We start from the raw sequence: 20,612 nt of genomic DNA, 5'->3' as shown, positions 1-20,612 counted from the left end.
ATCCTGCCAATTTTATTTAATTAGGGCTTATATTTGCGTCACATTGTCACACAAATCGCCTAGAAGATATGAGGGTTTACGTCGTATCGGACGACAACCTCGGAACCTAGAACGAGTTAGGGCTTAAATCGTACAACAGAGCTATACGAATGCCTAAAGAAAAGGTGGAGGATTTATGTTGCGCTAGTCAAACAACCTCGAAATCCTATGGATTGTTGTTTAATTTCTAGGAAAAGGAATAGTTTTGCTAGGGAATACATGTTTTGCTGTTGAATATGGTCGTGCTGCCCACTGCGCTAGCTCCAAGCTCTCCGACATGACGAGTTTAAGTTTTCTAGGGTGTCCAATTATAGTGTCAAATCAAACGGCCTTATGGTTGTAGTCCTCTAAACATCCTATATAGAAAAGAAACATGCTTGAAGCTATATAATATAAAGTGTGCAATGCAGGAACAAAACAATAGAATGCACGTGAAACAGTAGTAGGCAAAAAAAAAACAGGGGGGCAGTATAACGTGCTATACATGAAGAATAGTAGCAAGTAGAAACATGACAAGTGTAACATGCTTTACAGTACAGTAGCAGGTAGAAACAGGAAAATTATAACATGCTATACAGGAAGAACAACAGCAGGTAGAAGCAGAAATGACATAATCATGTTGTACAAGAAGAACAGTAGCAGGTAGAAACTGGACAAGTATAACATACTGTACAGTACGGTAGCAGGTAGAAACAGCAAAATTAAGTGCTGTAAAATGTAAAGCAAATCTGTACGTCCGTGAGATCCGTTGTTCCTTAAGTATAGCAAACCTAAATGCATCTCAAAAGCAAGATCCGGAAGAAACGTCATCCAAGAAATCCGAGGAAAAAAATGGAAAACTCGAGAAAATCAATGAGGAGAGACTCAAGTAAAAGAAAATCCTCAAAAATCCTAGAGTAATCCCGAAAGAAAGGAAGAGTAACACGAGTGCCCTGTCCCAAAGCTTCGATAAAACAAAACAAAGAAAAGTTCGGATGAGGGGGACCACAAGCACTCGTATGGGGCTAGGCTCAGCTATGTATTTATACTCGAGGGTCCACGAAGGCCACTCGGTCCGAATGGAGAGGCCCCGCCACTCGTCTAGAAGTGTGTCTTGAACCTCACTTAGAGGGTTATTTCTCAGCCTAAACAAGTATTCGTCAGGTGGACAACCAGCTTTAAAATACGTTTTATGTTTTGAACATGCAAAGAAGAGTTATCAATTTTTGTTTCTTAGAAAAGTATGTTTTTGTTTGAAAATAGTTTATCAAAACTTTTTTTTTTTTAGAAATTCTTGAATGATACCATATCCTATTGTTCATCAAATGTCTGGATCTTGATGTTATAGGATAGGGCATCTTTCTGCTCTATCTTCGGTGTGCCTTTATCATCAACACCGTACGCCCCAAAACAACTACTTGCGACCTTGCTTGATGGTTTCACGTATAACAAAAGGCTATACGTGGACACTTATGCGTCTGACATAAGCATCGAAAAACCGAACCAATAAGCAAGGAAAGAAAAGAACAAAAATGGGGTGAGAGAGAAGAGACACCAATCCATCTAAAACACCGAAAAGGAGATTGGATCAGTTCTCAAAACTCGTATCGAAAAGACCTGGAAAAGTAGAGTCCAAGGTCTTTCCTAACAAACATAAAGGGGCACCTCGCGCTAATTTTTCCAAACCCCAAAGACATAAGATTGATCAAGTCCACCAAATGTTTTCCCAAAGCGAGGTTTGAAATCTCCCAAACTTCAAAAGAGAGTGACCTCGGGGAAACCACCATTAATATTTCTAAACTCATGCCGAAATCAAAATTCCCCCAACTTTCAGATTAATAAATAGCCTCATATATCAAATAAGCATGAAATTTTCTCACAAAACCAAATAAATGCTCACGGCTAGGGATCACTACAAAGAGATGAACAGCAGGTAGGACTCACGACCAAGGTAAACCCGAGGCACAGAAAGGGAGGAAACTCACAGCTGAGGCAAACCCAATGAACAAGTGAGGCTCAGGGCTGGGGCAAACCCAAATCAATTCTCTACAAGTTTTGATACACATAGGAGAGTACAAAACATCACCAATCTCTCAAAGTAACAAGTTTGATCCATCTACAATCATCCAAATGATGCAAACTCAACAAGAGGGGATAAATTAAACTCAAGAAATTCCAATGGGTCTCACGGGTAGGAGTAGGAACCAAAGCCAGCAAAATCACCTCCAAACCCTCTCTCGGGTAAAGGCCAAACAAAGCAAACCAAGCCCCCAACTTAAGCCAAACCGAGCCCAGCAAGGCAAAAACAAGACCCAAACATTGATACAAATCCAGGTTTTAATAGAAATTAAAATCCCAACCACTTTTAAACAAATCGAAAGTCAGTAAGAGCACAAAATGAGCTTCTTAAAGCTAGCAAAGAGAACTTCAACACCTCAACAAAAGGTCAACGTCTCATGCTCCTGCAATGAAGGTCGAATGCCCACACAGCTCCAAAACCGAGCCATTACAAGCCAAAACCGAGCCCAACAATATTAAGTTCTAAACTTCCATAAAACATTAAAGATTCAACCATTTCAAACCCGAAACCGTGACTCCAAATCAAGCCAAAAACCGAGCCCAGCAGGGACTAAAACCGAGCCATACGACATTAAAGATCTAGCCATTTCAAGCCCAAGGAACAACCTGCATGTCTAAACATCCCAAGCATGAAATTATTCCAACAAATATTTGAACAGGGGAGGAACTTCACGAGGAGCTAAACCAAGACCTCAAAACAAGCTACAACACTTTTCAAATTAAATAAATTTTCTCATAACATATATTTCAAGCCAGGGAAAGCCACAAGAAGCCAAAATCGAGCCCCCAAACATGCATAAAACTGTGAAATGAACTCCTAGCATTCATGAAAGGCCAAATAACCTCTCCAACATTTCATGCTAAGAAAGAACCAGGCATAAGATGCCAAAGCCAAAACCCCAACATGCTTGTAAGATGAGCAAAAATCATTTCAAAGTCATGTCTTAACTCCCTAAATGTTTCCAACATAAACATGCCACAAAAATCACAAATATGCCATAGCCTCTCTAGTTTAAGCAAGTAATCAAGTTTAGCTCTTAGGACATGCCCACATTTTCATTTTTTAAATGCACCTGAAGTGTATCTCAACAATATATCAAAGTAAAATGAACTAGCATGCTGTATTATCCAACAGAGTTATACTCAAAGGCTCGGCAGAGGGAAAACCGAAAGGTACGAGGCACTGAGAAAAAGGGGGGGAAGAAGAGTACCTCCTTTGATACCAATGCAAAGCACTGCAACACAAGAAACTACCTCAAGGAAATGCTCTTACAGAAATTCCCTTTTCAATCTCCTCACAGCCAAAATCTCTACTCCCCTCTCTTGCAAACTTTTCTTCAACAACCCAAAAAAACAAAAGAAAACTATCTTTATAGGCAGAGAAGAGAGGGGAAGAAAAAGGAGATCACACCATCGACCCACGACACTCGAATCGGGCCAAAGACAAAAGGACGCGCTCCCTGCTCACAGAAGGCGAAGACACCGAAGCCGAGGCAACCGAAACATCTCGGACCGAGCGGCCAGCCCAGTAGCAGCGAGGGAAGCATCAGGAAGAAGAGAAAATTTTGTCGTTCAAGTGTACCAGGGAACAAGCTTCCCAGAGTCAAACTACCAAGACAAGGAAAACCACAGCCTAGGGAGACTGACACGGCTTCGGGAAGGAAGGCCGAGGGCCGAAGGATGTCAGGCAAGGACGAACGAGGTCAACTTTCTCTCGCGTGGAGGAGGAGGAGCTCGGTCGGCTCGAGACCGAGAAAGGGAAAGACCAGACTCGCGAACAAGAGAGGGAAGGGAGGTAGAGCTCGGGTGCGTGCGTTTAGGGATTTAGTGTTTAAAGAGGAAAGGGGGAAAAAAGGTTTTATATAAATTAATATATATATAAAACTATATTAAATTATATGTGATTTATTCGCGCGCGGCGTCGTAACAAAATGGGTGTCCTTCCTAGGCAAAATCGACGTTCCGGACGTGCCGGTGCAGTCCGTTTTGTCATCCGGGGTTGCTCGGACGACGTCGTCGACGATCGGGTCAAAAACGCGTCAAAATTCAAATTTTACCAAATTTCGACCCGCGATCGATCGTTTCAAAAGGTTTATTCGAGTCTTCGACGGGTAACAGTGCAAGCGATGCGAATTGTGGCGATCGAACGTGTCGACTCTCCGAATTGTGAAGTTTTGTGCGCGCGGGAGTGCGAATTGTGCAGAAGATCACCCTAAGGCTCAAAAGGTCTTATAGGAATCTCTTTTGGGTTTTCTCATGTTGGTTTTACCCTTCTAAGTGCTAGAAGTCGATACCACACACGCCAAACTCCAAAAGGGGACAGAAGTAGGTTGAACTTTTAAAATGAGGCGGGTCCCATTTCTAAGGTGCTAAGATAGTCGAAAGGAGATCCCTAAGGCTAGATCCTAAACCCTAAGAGGAAGACTCAACAGTTCTTAGTATCATAACTTTGCAGGTTCGCCATTTTCGACTCATCAAATACCACGTCACTACTAATGATACATTTCTGTTGGCCAGCCTCCAGACACCACAGTTTATAACCCTTGGTTCTGGGTGGATAGCCAATGAAAATACACCTCAAAGCTCTTGACTCCAGTTTATCTTGTCTAATGTGAGCATATGCCAAGCATCCAAAAACTTTAAGATTGATGTAGTTACCTGGCTTTCCGTACCACATCTCCAAATGAGTCTTCATTCCAATAGCTGTTGATAGGCACTTGTTAATAAGATAACAGACAGTTGACACAGCTTCACCCCAAAAGGTTTTGGGTAGATTAGCATTCAACATCATGTTTTCTAAATGTTCATCATTTCAGCTAATCCATTCTGTTGAGGTGTATTTCAAACTGTCTTGTGCCTTGTAAAACTATTTTTTCTGTAAAACTCATTAAACTTCTCAGAAGAATATACCAAGCCATTGTCAGTTCTCAAATGCTTCAATTTTATTTCCATCTTGTTTCAGTAAGAATTAACCAGTCCTTGAACCGTTCAAAAGCTTCATCTTTAGTTTTTAGAATAAAAACCCACACTCTCCTAGTGTAATCATCTATGACAGATAAAAAATACATCCTACCTCCATGTGATTGAGTTCTAGCAGGACCCCATAGATCACTGTGTACATAATCTAATGGTTTCTTTGTTGTGTGAGTTCCAGTAGAGAACTTTACTCTGGTTGCCTTCCCTAACACACATTGTTCACAAAATTCCAGTTTACAAACTTGGTCACCACCTAACAGTTTTTGTTTAGATAATTCTTGTAGGCCCCTTTCACTTACGCGCCCCAACCTTATGTGCCAAAGTCTAGTTTTATCAATTTCAGATTGAACAACATTAGAGAAGTTACCAATCACAGTTCTTCCGATTAGTGAATATAGACCATTATTTCTAACTCCTTTCATGGCAATAAAAGAGTCTTTAGTTACTCTAATACAACCATTTTTCAGCCTTAAAAGAATAGTCACTTGATTCCAACATAAAAAAATCAAATCCCTTTTGAGTTCTAGTATGTACTTGACATTTTGCAATATTCATTCATCTCCATCAAATATCATTTTCCTGATTGTCCCACTGTCAATAATCCCGCAAGCTCAGTTGTCACCAAGTAGTATTGATCCACTATTGACCAATTGTAGTTTCTCAAACTAATCTTTATGATGACACATATGGAAAAAGCCGCCTGAATAAAAAATTCACTACTTGCTTGATTTAGACTCAGTAATTACCAAAACATCAGCTGAATCATAGTCATCAGATGCTACACTTGTTTCTCCTGATTCTTTTAGATTTTTTTGATATTTTTTCTTTCTGTCAGGACAGTTGTTCTTGAAGTGACATTCCAATGGTAACATTTGAAAGGTTCCTTTGATAACTGATTTTCACTTTTCTTTCATTTTCTTGATCTTGATCTGCTCTGATTTTTTCTTGAGTCTCTTCTGTCTGATCTTCCTCTGACAGTAAGACCATCTCCACTACTCTCCTCATTTATATCATGTTGCTTTTGAAATTCTTTAGCTCTGATCAGCGATTGAACTTCTTCCAGCGAAATTGTCTGCACTTTTCATAAGCCTTGCATCTTTGAAATGCCCATAACTCTCAGAGTTTAGCAACAATAAAGACTTATCCTTGTCATCCATCTCGACTTCGATGTTTTCAAGATCATCTATGATCTTATTAAACTCATCAATCTGCTTTGAGATTGATTTTCCTTCATGCATCTTGAAAGAATACAAACGTTGCTTCAAGAAGAGTTTGTTGGTCATGGATTTTGTCATGTAGAGCAGCTCAAGTTTAGCCCAAAGTGCCTGAGTCATTGTCTCCCTTGACGCTTCCCTCAAAACTTTTTCACCCAGAGTCAGAATTATCATACTATGAGCTTTATCAAAGATACTGTTCTCATCTTTCTCGGACATCTCAGCAGTCAACGCAGTTAGTCCTTGCAGTGCTTCCACAATGCCCTGTTGCACAAGCAGGGTTGTCATCTTAACTCTCCACAAGCCAAAGTCATCATTTCCTTTGAATTTTTCGATGTTGAACTTGACAGATCCCATCGTCGTTGTTTGGTTTCCCAAAGACGATGCCACTTGTTGATGTATCTACCAATCACTCTGCAATAGAAACTAACCAAGAGCAACACAAAGAAACAAATGCTAGCTTAAAATAACACAAAACAAGAAAACAAGAATATAACCAAGAACACCAAGGATTACGTGGTTCGATCAATTTGACCTACATCCACAGAAAGAGAATAAACACCAATTTACTAAGGCAATCAACAATGTTACACATCTTTATCACTGAGAGAGGAGCTCTCTTGTCATACTCTCTCTCTCTCATCAACCCGATAAAAGATTCTCAAGATCCTCACCCTAGTTTCATAAAACCTCTCCTTACCTCACTCTAACAAATGTTTTCATTTCACTTGAACGCTCTCAACATGAATCCCTAATTATTTATAACTAATGAGCCTTCCCCCAGTAGAGCAGTTCACCAATCAGAAGTCTTCTTTCATTCTTTAACAACAATTGATAGATTTACAGTTATATCATTGACTTAGTCTAATAATTGTGAGACATCACAACACCAATTCAATCGATACGTCAAACTTATCTAAAATAGACGACCGCATTACATCAGTCCCCGAACATATATGAAATACGAAGAAACCTAGGCAGAAGGTCGATGATATGAATTGAGATACGAGTCATAATAAACATAAAATAATTTTTTATTTAAAATATCATGTAAAAAAAATATTTGACAAAATTGAATGCAGATAGAACTTACATGAGATTTATAAAGGACTCGATGGCTCATTAATTACTATAAGCAAAGAAAAAATATTTTGTCCAGACGTACGGTCAACCACCAGCGGCCACGTCGCTCGCTTATGATCTGTATGGCGACGTGGCGCCGGTGATTGACCATCCAGACGTGCGGTGTCCGGAAGAAATTTTTTCTCATAAGCAAGGACTATGGTAAACATTCATATATTTATAATTAATATCAAGTAATTAGAAGAAAGACTATTAATGCGTTCTTGAATTGTTTATACTTTCTATTAAATCAAACTAAAAGCAATTGAAATTTACACAAATCCTAGAAAAGACGCAATAGTTCATTTGATAAGAGAGAGAGTCAAGCCTTATTGAAAGTTTAAGTATTCAATAATTTATCGACATCATAGATTTGAATGCACAATAAGAACCTAAGATATCATATCGTCACCAGATCTACCACGATAGCATAAAACATTATTTAAAGATTCAAAGCTAAGTTTTGTGCATGATATAATGGTAAACAATTCACACAAAATAGTAAGAGTAGTTTTAAGTCATGTCCATATTTTATGAAATAATTAGTAATTCAAATATTGGTTTAAAAAGACATGCACGTGCTTTAAAAAATGTGTCAACTTCTTTCGTACAAATTTATGAAATTTAAAAGTCTGCATGGGTTCCAACAATTATATTAAATATTTAATTCTTAATTGTGAGAATGGTGCATGGAATGTGATAAAATTAAAACTAATCAACCCATATGTGCTCCAATAATTATGCTAAAACGCTTGAACATAAGGAGAAAAAATATTGTGCTATTCAAATTGATCTTACTTATAAAAATATGTAAATTTTTCAAAAGTCTATTCTTATAAAGAATTCTATTTTATAATCAAGTCCAATATAATCAAATGACATACTCTCAAACAAACAACCTTATTTATAGGATATGTGGTTTGTATGTCTCAAATGATCAGTCTAATCCTCTTCCATGTTCGATTTGCAGTTGATGGGGATGATAATTTTAAAGATATCAGAGTCTCAAATTTCAAATAAATCGCAAAAAAAGAGAGTTACAAATATCAATCCCAATGATGGACCCGCCGACTGAAAATCTTAACAAAAAAAGTGAACTCTTAAATCAAATTTTAAATCAAATTCATAAAATAATAAACAAAAACATTCAAATCAAACTCTTTATCTAAAGCTTAAAACAAACTTCATCCACTGTCCACAATAGTTTGTCGAGAATGCAAATTTATGATTAATGTTAGCTCACAAAAAGTAAATTTCACAAAAAGTGAATGCCACATCTAGTGTATCAATATGTTCACACTCAAATTAAATTTACACCATTAAAGAAGAGAATCAAGCCCTCTGACAAAATGTTATCATTAAATTACGGTTATGATTGTAGCATGTATGTTCCCTAACAGTTTCTTATCATTTGTAGGGCTGTCAATTTAGCTCGTTGTTCGTGAACAGCTCGTCTTCGGCTCGTTAAGCAGCTCGTGTTCGGCTCGTTCGTTAAGTCTAACGAGCCGAACCGACCACGAACAATTTTTTAAGCTCGAAATGTAAACGAGCCGAACACGAACTCGAAATGGCTCGATAAAAAAATATATATATATAATTTTTTATATAACAATATATTACATATATTATTTATATAATAATATATTATATATATTTATGTCTAAATTTAAATCATAACGCCTCATGTAGCAATGTGGTTAGTGTCTTCTTTTGTATAGATTTGATCCAGGTTCGAATCCCACACATTACATCTATTTTTCTCAATTTTAGATTAACGAGCCAATTTCGAGCCGAACACGAGCCGAACACGAACACAAATATTTAAATCGAGCCGAACACGAACACACTGTTCACGAGCCGATTTCGAACACGAGCCGATTTCGAACACGAGCTATTTCGAACGAGCCGAACACGAGCCAAGCCTGAGCTCGCTCAAGCTCGGCTCGTTTACAGCCCTAATCATTTGATTTGTGAATCGTAAGGGCACATTTAGTAGACATAAATCCCTAATCACAAAGTTATTGGGTCTACAATGATTGACATTTTTCTAACTTGAGAGGGAGTGTTGAGAAAAATATACAAGATCCTAGGAGTAACTGATTTTGTGCTTACTGATATAAGATAAAATAGGAAATTAGTTGCACTTAGTTGCACGGGGTTGATCTTTAGGATCATGAATGTTCTATATTTTAAATATAACTCCATTTACGGCATGATGGAAGTAAACAATTCATAGAAACCATTTTATTAAGATGATTTATGTTATCAGCTAGAGTTTATGACTCTGAATTATTCACAAATTGGAACATATTTTCTACCTTTGGCAGGATCTCCTAATGAAATCAACTATGGATTCCATTTTTAAGGTTGGATTTGGTGTTGAGCTTGAAACTCTTTCAGGGACAGATGATTTAGGGGCTGCTTTCTCAAAGGCCTTTGATGAATCAAACTATATGGTTTTCAGGCGGTATGTTGATATATTCTGGAGAGCAAAGAGGAATTTCAACATCGGCTTAGAGGGCCAGCTTAAGAAGAACCTGAAGGTGATTGATGAGTTTGTTTTTCAACTCATACAGCACAAGAGGGAACAGATGGAAAGCAATGTTAAAGATGTAAGAATTCCTCAACTTCTCAGCTTATGTTATAAATCAGATTTGGGTGAAAACTGAATAGAGTTCTTTTTCAGAAAATGAAAGAGGATATACTTTCGAGATTCGTGTTGGCAAGTCAGAAAGATACGACAATGAATGATAAATATTTGAGGGATATCATCCTCAATTTCTTGATTGCAGGGAAGGATACATCTGCAAATACGCTTTCATGGTTCTTCTACATGCTGTGCAAGAATCCATTGGTACAGGAGAAAATTGTAGCTGAAATCAAAGAGGTCATTGAATTTGAAAATGGTGGTTCAATTGATGGGTTTGTGAATAGATTAACAGAAGAAGTCTTGGACAGAATGCAGTATCTCCATGCTGCATTAGCTGAGACTCTTCGTCTTTTTCCTGCTGTTCCAGTGGTATTGTTAACATTTTTTGCTTGCATTCCTTTTTTAATGCTCGATTTATTTTTGAGTTTAAATAATCCCCCAAAATTCAAATTAACAGGAAGTTCGAATATTCAACAAGTTTAAATGATAATAGCACCATTAATCATAGTAAAACAATTTGAGATAAACAAAGGGCGATAACTTGTCCCGTGAAGAAATAGAAATTGAGGCCGTATAATACTATGAGTGGCTCTTCCTCATTCCATGAAAAATATGAGTCGATGAATATCCATGACTACATTTGGGGCTCAATTTGAGCCCTCCCTATTCCATTGTTTGACTTGATTTAAGAAGTTTCTAGCTCAGGCTCAAAGTGTCAATCGGGTTATGATACCGATTCTGTTAAGAATTAAATTAATGATATGTCCTTTCAAGTCTTAAGTGAAATTATAAAAAACTAGAATTCGGAGAATTGATTTTGTTCAATTGTTTAAATATATCGTTTGGTGACAGGATGGAAAACTTGCAGAAGAGGATGATGAATTACCAGATGGTTTTAAGGTGAAAAAGGGGGATGGAGTAACCTATATCTCCTATGCAATGGGAAGGATGACGTATCTTTGGGGTGAAGATGCTGAGGACTTTCGGCCCGAGCGATGGCTTAAAAATGGAACTTTTCAGCCTGAGAGCTCTTTCAAATTTGTCTCCTTCAATGTGAGGCTTCAGTTCTGTTCAATTTTCTTTTATAGAATATTTTTAATTTCTATTGATAAGATAATTAAAAAAATTACCAGTTTATATATGCACTTTCCAATGTAGGATGGTTAAGTGTTTAAGGTCTATAATGCAATCTAAGATAATATATAAAGTAAAAATACAAAAATATCACAGTTTACAGGTTACTATTTCATCATTTAGCAAGTACACATCACCGTTAATGTAAGGATGAATATACACTTTACTCATCCCAACAATCGCCGAAATATGAAATTCTTTGACAAGAAAACAATGCCAATGTATCATTTCAGCAACTAATCAAGTTCACACATCAAAAGGAAAACACGGCACATATTAAATTATACATGCAAAGTCAGTGGTTAATCATCTTGAGAGATAAAAAGTGATGTAGCAATCACCAGAAAGGGCAAAACAACGCTCACGCTAGGCCAAATAATCTGCCTCCAGGAAATAGTCATTACAACCACAAGAGAGGAAGATTGAATTTTATTTCAATATTCATTGCTCGATCAATTTTGCAGGTGTTGGGCCTATTTATATAGTCTTGACCTATTTATATAGTCTTGAAAGACAAAAAAAAAAAAGTCTTGCCAAAATAAAAAGTGGCAGAGGACTTGAGAGTAGGGATGTAAAGAAGTTAAAACAAGCACGAGTCATAGCTAACTCACGTTTGGCTAACCTACCCAATGGTAGACTCAAAGTCAAATTCAGCTCATACAACAAGCTTGTGCTTGAGCCTGCTTGGCTTGCTAGAACAACAATAGGCTTGAGCTCGAGAACCCCAAATCCCAAAAAACTCAAATCAGGAATTCACTAACATCAATGGGAGCTTGTTGGAAGAGGCATCAATGGGTTTAGAGGGGAAGTCACAATGGGAGCTCCAATGTAATATTTTAACACAAATATATATTCCTATAGAAATTCAAATCAATTTGGCATGCTTATGCCCTAGCATCTTTTGTCAACTTGTAACAAAAATTATGTTGAGTTTGGATTTAAAATTTTTGGCACATCAAATGTGGAGCAACCAAATATGTGGAAAATTTTTTGGGGGAATAAGTTGTGGTAACAAAGGGATTGGACGGACCGCGATAAACACTCATGTTTTTGGGTAGATTTTATTAGGTTTTTTTACACAAGCCTATATATATGATATTTATAATAGAGTTTCAAATGTGAAGAGAGTCGAACACCGGATCTTAAGTGCTTCATTTTGTAATCTTTTTGAGAGTAGTGAATTATCTTCCTCCTTGTCTGTGATTTTTTCCCATATTTGTTTTTTCACGTAAATCATTGCACAATAATTTCATAATATAATTTAATTATAAGTATAATCCTTGGGCAAAATATAATGTCTATTATATTGAAATGATTGTTCAACAAGACGGTCTATGAGTCCGTTTGGGGAGGAGGTGATGTGGCGGTGTTTCACCTCACCGCAGTTTTATTTGTTTGGGTAAATTGCATTTTGACAGCTTTTTCAAAAGGTACAGCTAAAATCTGCATTTTCCCACCGGTCCTAGCTAGGTGAGGTTCAGCTTTCTAGCTGTGGTATGGCTGTTAAAAAAAAATATAATTATCACCGCAACTTTTTGAACATCAGATTATTTTTCAGCTATTTCATAACTATTTTTTAATAAGCTGTGACTACCCCAAAAGACCCTTTATCGTAAAAAATAAATATATGTATATTTTAAATCATTGTTGTCTAACAAGACGAAGGTTTAAATTTGAGCAACTAGGTATTGAGGTGTTTTTAGTTGGCAGACAAGAATGAGGCGTAAGCCTTACAGTCAATAAGTTGCACGAAGAATCAAAAACATTTAACATCCCAATATCAGATCATGAAATAAGAAGTGTTAAACAAGAAGTGAGATATAATATAAAATTAAGAATTAATAAAAATATAATTCAAAATGAGTTTAGCACAATTAATCTCTCCCTCCATTCCCATTGCTCCATGCCAACATAAGAACATAATAAGTAACCAGCTACCAAGATTAGAATCTAAAATAAAAAGTTCCTAGCACTCTCAAAGCTCATCAAGTCTTCAATTGAATCATTATAATGAATTTTTTTCTAGTCAGCTTCATCCTCAAATGTGTCAATGTTCTTCCAATCTTTCCATTCATCTTTGATCTTAATTATCTTCATCTTTCCTAATTAATAATAATTAACACGAATATTAAGTAAAATTTGAAATAATGACTACATTGATAGTTACAATTTCAAATATCCAAATATTTTTATATACATTTTCTTTTTATTTCTTATTATCTTGTTGGCTGTTACATCTCCTTGCTTTGTTTGTCTCCTCGTTAATAAAATTTTTGTTAGGATTTTCTTGTTGTTGATCGGATAGTGCAACTTTATTATCATCATCCTCAAATAATTCATTTTTTAATAGCACATCATTACAAACTAATAGATCTTTGTCATTGCTTAAAGACTTTTTCTTCAAATATCTATAAGTGAACCTCTTATTAGACATGAAGTAAATTAAAGAATTTATCCCTGAGGTAGTCAAATGATTACTCCTTTTAATACAAACTTGATTGTATGCACTCAATTTTAATCACAACTAGAACATGAGTGTGTAAGATCAAATGCTTTCACAATAAATTGAGATAGCTCTAGAGTGTTATCACTAAACGAAAGGCCCGTTTGGGGCAGCTTATTTGGTGCGGATTTGGTGCGGTGGTGTTTTGGTGTTTTGAAAACGCACCTGACATGTTTGGATAAACTGCGTTTTGGCAGCTTATGCATTTTCAAAACACAGAAAACAACATTTTCACACAACACCTATCTAGATGCGGTGGCAGCTTATTGATAACGGTCTGGCTTTTCCAAAAAAATAAAAATTTGTAATATCCACCGCTCCTAGTTTATCAGTAGATTATTTTTAATCAGCTTATCAGCAGATTATTCAATAAGCTACAGCTGCCCCAAACAGACCCTAAATATATGATTTAACTAGATTAAAAAAAAAATTAAAATTGGGAGAATCCTTCATTATTTCAACCAATAAATACTAAAAATTATATGAATAATATTTGACAACTATATTTTTGTTTTGGTGTAGTTCAAAGAATCCTTCCTTACTTTAAAAGCCACGAGTTGAGTCAATTATCAATCTAACCATGCAATGGTATAAAGCAAAATTTATCTCAGAATGCATATTGAAATTGAGAATTAAAATAATTTCCTATGGTATACATGTTGACCTCGTTTTGAGGTCATTACTTTTTTTCCTTAGAATCCTAGAATCTAGCTCTAGGGATTCTTATTGACTATCTTAGAAAACTAGTATTGGAATTCATCTGTTTTTTTAGAAATTCAAGTCACTTCCTATTTCTCTTGTGATGTCTCGCATTGATGATCTCAAAACCATCGTTGTATGGTCGAGTGACTAATGACTATCATGCGGAGATTCAATGAGAAGTTCCCAATAGGATCTCAAGCCCTAGGAAAACTTTTTAAGGACTTCATCATCACGCACACACACAAAATGCACAAAATTCACCAAGTTACACAAAATCGGGCCAAATTTGAGCTTAATGGATGGGTGAAAATGCGAACTTCTTCGGACGACCTCTGATGACAAAATGGATTGCGCCAACACGTCCGATAAACCAATTTTAGCTAGGAAAGACACCCAAATTGCCATAATTTCTTAACACGAGAAAATTACATGCAAATCGATGAATTCCTCAAAACGACCTCCGACGATGAAACAGACCATGTCAACGCGTCCAGAACGTCAAAATTACCTAGAAATGACATTCATTTTATTATGATGTGACGCACGAATAAAAGGTACGAATCAAATTTTATTTTTAGGAAATTTTATATATTTTATATACTTTTATAGTTATATCATTATTTATAATAAAATTTTTAATCCTAAACCTTATTTACACCCTACCTGCACACTTAGCTCTTCGTTCGACCCATCCCGCGACTCTATCAGCCACAACAGCGTCCCTCTCGTGCGATCCACGCGGCGATCTCTCCCTCTCTCTCGACTCTTCTCCTTCCTCGCGTGGCCGCTTGACCTCTCGACTCTCCAATCGTGGGAGCTCGTCTGGTCGACCCTTCTTCTTCTCGAGGTTTTACTTTCTCCTCCTATATGGTGACGATTCACTCCCGTTGTTTGATTCGACCACCTTAGGGCTGGTAGGTGTCTGTCCCCCTCTAATCTCTGCCTATAAAAGAAATTCTTAGGTTGTTATTTTGGGTAGTTGAAAATTTTGAGAGGGAAAGGAAGGCTGAGATTGTTTTGTTGGTTGTTGTTTAAGGCTCTTAGGGGGAGGCTCTGCCGAAATTCCTTCTCAGCTAGGTTCTTATGTGTTGGAGTGTTCGTTGGTTGATGTTTCTTGAAGCTTTTAGGAGGAGGGTTTCTGTAGGAGGTATTTTCTTGAATCTGTCTTACAGTTTTTGCTTTAAGTTTGCATTAGAAAGGTATTCTTCTTCCTCCTTTATGCAAGCATTCAAAGGAGATATATGATTACCCTACTCTCATGCCTTGGTTTTGATATATAAGAGTATATGTTGGTAATTTTGTTCTGATGATGAGTAATATTTCAAATCTCTGTCATTTGGAATTACTTCTGAATGCATGTTCTTTCTAATGCACCTGGAATTGGGAAATTAAGGCTACTTTAAGATTTATTTGAAGATTTATTTTTAAGATTTATTTGAGCTTAGCATTAAGAATGAGAATGGCTATAAGATTTATGAGCTGGAACATAATCCATGCGACTGCCTTTTTTTTGCTTGAAATGCATGTTGGATGGAAATTTATTTTTTCAAATTTATTAGGTGCCTATTTGGAGGTCTCAGTTTTGCTCTATAATGCTATTTGAAATACATGCTAAATGAAATGCTGGTTCGAAACTTGATTCTTAAGCTCTCTATTATTGGTACCCCTGTTCAAATATATGTTGGAATTCATTTATGCTTATTCGTTCTCTGTTACCTGTTATTATTTGAGGCATATGTTGGGTACAAAACTTTGAAATATAAAGCTGCAAGAGATTTGAATTTGATAGCCCTATTTTAACCCATTTGTTGGGCTCGGTTTTCTTTGGATTCTTTTGGGTTGAATATCCGCTGAAAATTTTGTTCTATTTTCCCATTTGGTGGGCTTTGTTTTGGATAGATTTTATCTGGAAACGTTTTTTTTTATATATGTATTGGATTCGTTTCGGCTCAAAAATTTATCTGTTGTTGGCTCTCTTTTGATGGGTTTAGTTGAGCTAAAATTGTGTCTTGGTTTGCCCCCTGTGCTAGGCTCGGTTTGCCCCTGTGCTGGGCTCAATTTGCCCCTGTGCTGGTCTCGGTTTGCCCCCTGTGCTGGGTTCATTTTGTCCCTGTGCTGGGTTCGGTTTGCCCTTGTGTTGGGCTCGGTTTGCCCCTATGTTGGGCTCGGTTTGTCCCTTATATTATGCTCGGTTTGGCTCCTTTTGGGTTTGTGTTTTGGCTGGAATTCTTTTCTGTTTTAGCCCCTTTGCTGGGCTCGATTTAGCCAGTTCACTGGGATTAGTTTGACTGGAGGTTCTCTGGATAATATACCTCCTAAGATTGTTGTTGATAATCAAGTTTGTCATTCCAAAATTTATGATTTCAATGTTTACTTCTATATGAAAATGTTTGATATAAATGGATCAATTCGCTATCATGTCTTGCTCAATAAAAAGATTTCAATCTAGATAATTTATGGGAGTTTGTCCATTCACTCTCTTATGTATATCAAAAGAGTATAATGACAATATATGTGGTGGCTTCTCATTTACTACTCCTACTCGAGAAGAATACCTGGAGAATACCTGCTGGTTGGTTGTGTGAGCTGCTGCCCTTACCTGAGAGCATTCACGTGGTTCTCTTTTATTTTGTTTGGTTGTTCCTGACTTCCTTCTTTGTTGTGAAGGTGGTTTACTGGTTTTAGTTTGCTGCTCTTACCCGTGAACATCCTAATTGAGTTCCTTTGTCCTAATTGGCTTTCTCCTCGCTGCCCCTGGCCGTAAGCCTTACTGTTGTGATTCCTTGGTTTGTGTCATGGTTGGTTTGAGCTTAGCTTTCTTCTTTACTGTCCCTAAGCCGTAAGTTTGTTTTGGTGTCGGGCTGCTCTCTTTATGGTCCCTGGCCGTGAGTGAGCTTGTTTTGGGGCTGGTTTGTTCTCTTTCTTGTCCCTACCCGTGGGATTATTTTTGCACTTGGACCTCTCTCTTGGCTATCCCTCTCTGTTGCCCCTGGCCTTGAGCATTTATTTGTTTTTATTTGGATAATTTCGTGCTTATATGATATGGAAAGCTTTTGGTTGGAGTTGGAATTGGATAGTTTTAGTGTCTCCAAGATTTTGAAAATTCCGAAAGTTGTTGTTAGTAGATTTGCTTGATTTGTGAATTGTGAAGGCCTCTACCGCTTTGTGTTGGATAATATGAGATGATATAGATCGGATTTATAAAGAATTTAAAAGAAAACTTGTCAAATTGTCATTCATAAAGGAGTTTTGGAAGTTTGACATTAAAATTTGGATAACATAAATGCTGCACTTGGGTTCAGGCTTGGGTGTGTGAGTACATATAGGTGGTGGAGCCGTGGGTACAAATGTCACATTAGTTTTGGGCCCGTTTCAACCTGTTCGAAACAAAATTTGGAAATGATACTCTTCTTGGGTTGATCCAATTATAAAATTTAAGAAAATGATATCCTTCTTGGATTGATTCAAGGATCTTGGGCCATCTTTTTCAGATCTTTTCGTTATAAGTTTTGAGGGCTGATTCATCTTTCGTCTTTTCGATCTTTTGAGTGGATCAATTCCTCCTCTCTCTCATCCCTATTTTTATTCTTTTTTTTTTTCTTTCTTCTTGGTTCGATTTTCGGTGTTTATGTCTGACACATAAGTGCCCATATATAGCATTTTGTTATATATGAAACCATCAAACAAGGTCACAAGTAGGTCGGTTTTGTTTTGGGGCTTAGGGCGATGATGACAAAGGCACGCCGATGGTAGAGCAGAATGTCATCTCATCCTACAACATCAGGACCCAATCCTGGGACCTGATAAACTATATATAGACACATAAGTGCCCATATATAGCATTTTTCTATATATGAAACCATCAAGGAAGGTCGCAAGTAGGCCGGTTTTGTTTTAAGGCTTAGGGCGATGATGACAAAGGCACGCCGATGGTAGAGCAGAATGACATCTCATCCTACAACATCAGGACCCAATCCCCCAATCCTGGACCCAATCCTGGGACCTGATAAACTATAGGATGATAGTATCATTCACCGACACAAGACTAGCGGGGGACCCGTACCTTCTTAGGTTGTTGGCGGTTCTACGCCCGATGACGTGATTGACTCGTGGACAATCATACTTTTCAAAACTGATAAAAACAGATACAATATTTATAAAAATAGTTTCACTACAAAATTGATACAACTTCCTTTTTGTATGTCTGAAATCCATGTGCATGCTAAAATATAAATTTTAAATGTGTTACAACTTGGTGTCCACTTATTGATTACCGATATCGGACCAAGGAGTACTCTTCTAAATTAGGTTTAGTAAGACACCCTTCTAGTTGAGTGGCGGGTCTTATATATCCGGGTGACCGATAGTAGCCTTCGACGTCCCTCGAGTACAAATATATTATATTTGAGCCTAGCCTCGACGCGAGTGCTTGCGGTCCTCTTTTCGGATTTTTCGTATGTTCTATTGGAATTTTTGGGCAAAGCACTTGTGGTCCTTTTTTCCGGGATTATCCCGAGATTTTAATAATTTCCTTGGAATTGTCATTTGTCGATTTTTTTTTAGTTTTCCGTCGTGAGTCATTTGTCGATTTTTCCTGAGTTTTCCGTCGTGGGTCATTTGTCAATTTTCTTGAGTTTTTCAGACAATATTTCTTTTGTTTAGACAGTGCATACTAGCTCGCTTAAAGGAGCAGCAGGTCTCCCGGATATACAAGTTTGATTTATATTACAACATTTTACTTCACAGCATACTGTACTGTTCTTTCTCTTCTATGCCACACATTCTACTGTTCTTTTCTTGTTATATTGCATGTTTTATTATTTTGTTACACACTATATCTTAGTGTAGAAAAAACTAATGATTACATGTACACTTTAAAACTAATATCAAACCCGAATGTGCTACGACAGGGAGCTTGGAGCGAACACCGTGGGCAGCACGACGATAACACTCAAAAGAGCAACTTCAAAACAAATTCACATCAATAATCATTTTTCTTAGTTTAAATAACAAATTATAGGACTTCGAGGTGGTTTACTTGGGGCAACATAAACCCTCACCCTATCTTTAGGCTTTTGCACAACTCTGTTGTGCAATTATAAGTCCTAATACTTTTACGATTCCGAGATTACCGTACGATACGGTGTAAATCTTCATATCTTTCTAGGCATTCGCACGATCAGATATCGTGCGAATGTAAGTCCTATATTCTAAAAAATTGCAGTATTAAATATTAACTAACATCATTTCAAAGACATAAAGCCAAACAATAGGATAGTTGGGAAATCACCAGGGTTTTCCCCTGGATCTGTGATATCTCCTACTCTTCATCCTCTTGGATTCCTTAAAATAACAGTTCCTGTTCGAGCCACTCCCGTTTGATTTTTTCATGTCCAATTTTGAAAACCTAAACTTTGAGATCTTGAAGGTAAAATCACTGATCTTAATCGAGAGTTTTCTTAAGTGACCCAGATAATTTAAGAAGTAATTAACTATTGGGGTTTGCTTCTATATGAAACTTGGAACCCAGGTAAAATAAATCTTATCTAATCCTTATATTAGGTAAGGGAACTTGTCGGCCATACATAAAAGGTTTTCAGACCAAACAGATGTCACAAACTCCTTAGTTTAGGTGGTTGAGTCTACTGTCAAGTGGTATGCTTATCCTTCGAGATAGTGTATTACTTGTGGTATCGCGCTCATCCATCAAAACTATTCAATATGTGAGACTCGTTTGGTCTCATCTATTTTTTTAATTAAAATGTTAGTTTCAAAAATCATATGTATATTAAAACTATTTTCATATTTACAAAAACCATCCTTTCAAAAATTAAAACGACCGACAATACAAATGATGAGGAAGCTGAAGTTCTTACTTCAAATTAATTATTTTCAAAGCTTCCTATAGTTGAACTTTTCCCCTCCTAAGTCGTATTGCCAACTCCTTAGTCTTATTTATTGCATTATAAATGAAGCACATAGTTAACTTTTTCTCGGTATTTACAAAAAAATTGAATAAATTTGTTTGTTATTATTATTGTACTACTAGCATTTAGAGGTGAAAACAAGTCGAGTCAAGCTCGAGCTGTACTCGGCTAAGCTTGAGCTTAACTATTAATCGAGTTCGAGCTTGAGCTTGAACTTGAACTTAATTCTATGAGTTTGAATTATGTCATGAGCCTATTAATTTAATATGAAAAAGAGAACAATATTA

General features: G+C 36.9%; 1 protein-coding gene across 1 annotated transcript in view; it reads left to right on the top strand.

Annotated features, from left to right (window-relative positions):
* LOC110018870 (cytochrome P450 704C1-like) overlaps positions 1–20,612 on the top strand; it is a 32,108-nt gene that overhangs the window by 5,072 nt on the left and 6,424 nt on the right. Inside the window, exons 3-5 of the mRNA XM_020716334.1 lie at positions 9,737–10,021; positions 10,096–10,428; positions 10,912–11,112. Of these exons, the coding sequence (XP_020571993.1) occupies positions 9,737–10,021; positions 10,096–10,428; positions 10,912–11,112 (819 nt within the window). The remainder of the gene's footprint in view (positions 1–9,736; positions 10,022–10,095; positions 10,429–10,911; positions 11,113–20,612) is intronic.

The sequence above is a fragment of the Phalaenopsis equestris genome, unplaced genomic scaffold, assembly GCF_001263595.1.
Source record: "Phalaenopsis equestris unplaced genomic scaffold, ASM126359v1 Scaffold000036, whole genome shotgun sequence".
Taxonomy (NCBI): domain Eukaryota; kingdom Viridiplantae; phylum Streptophyta; class Magnoliopsida; order Asparagales; family Orchidaceae; genus Phalaenopsis; species Phalaenopsis equestris.
This window is presented reverse-complemented; position numbering and strand designations above follow the sequence as displayed.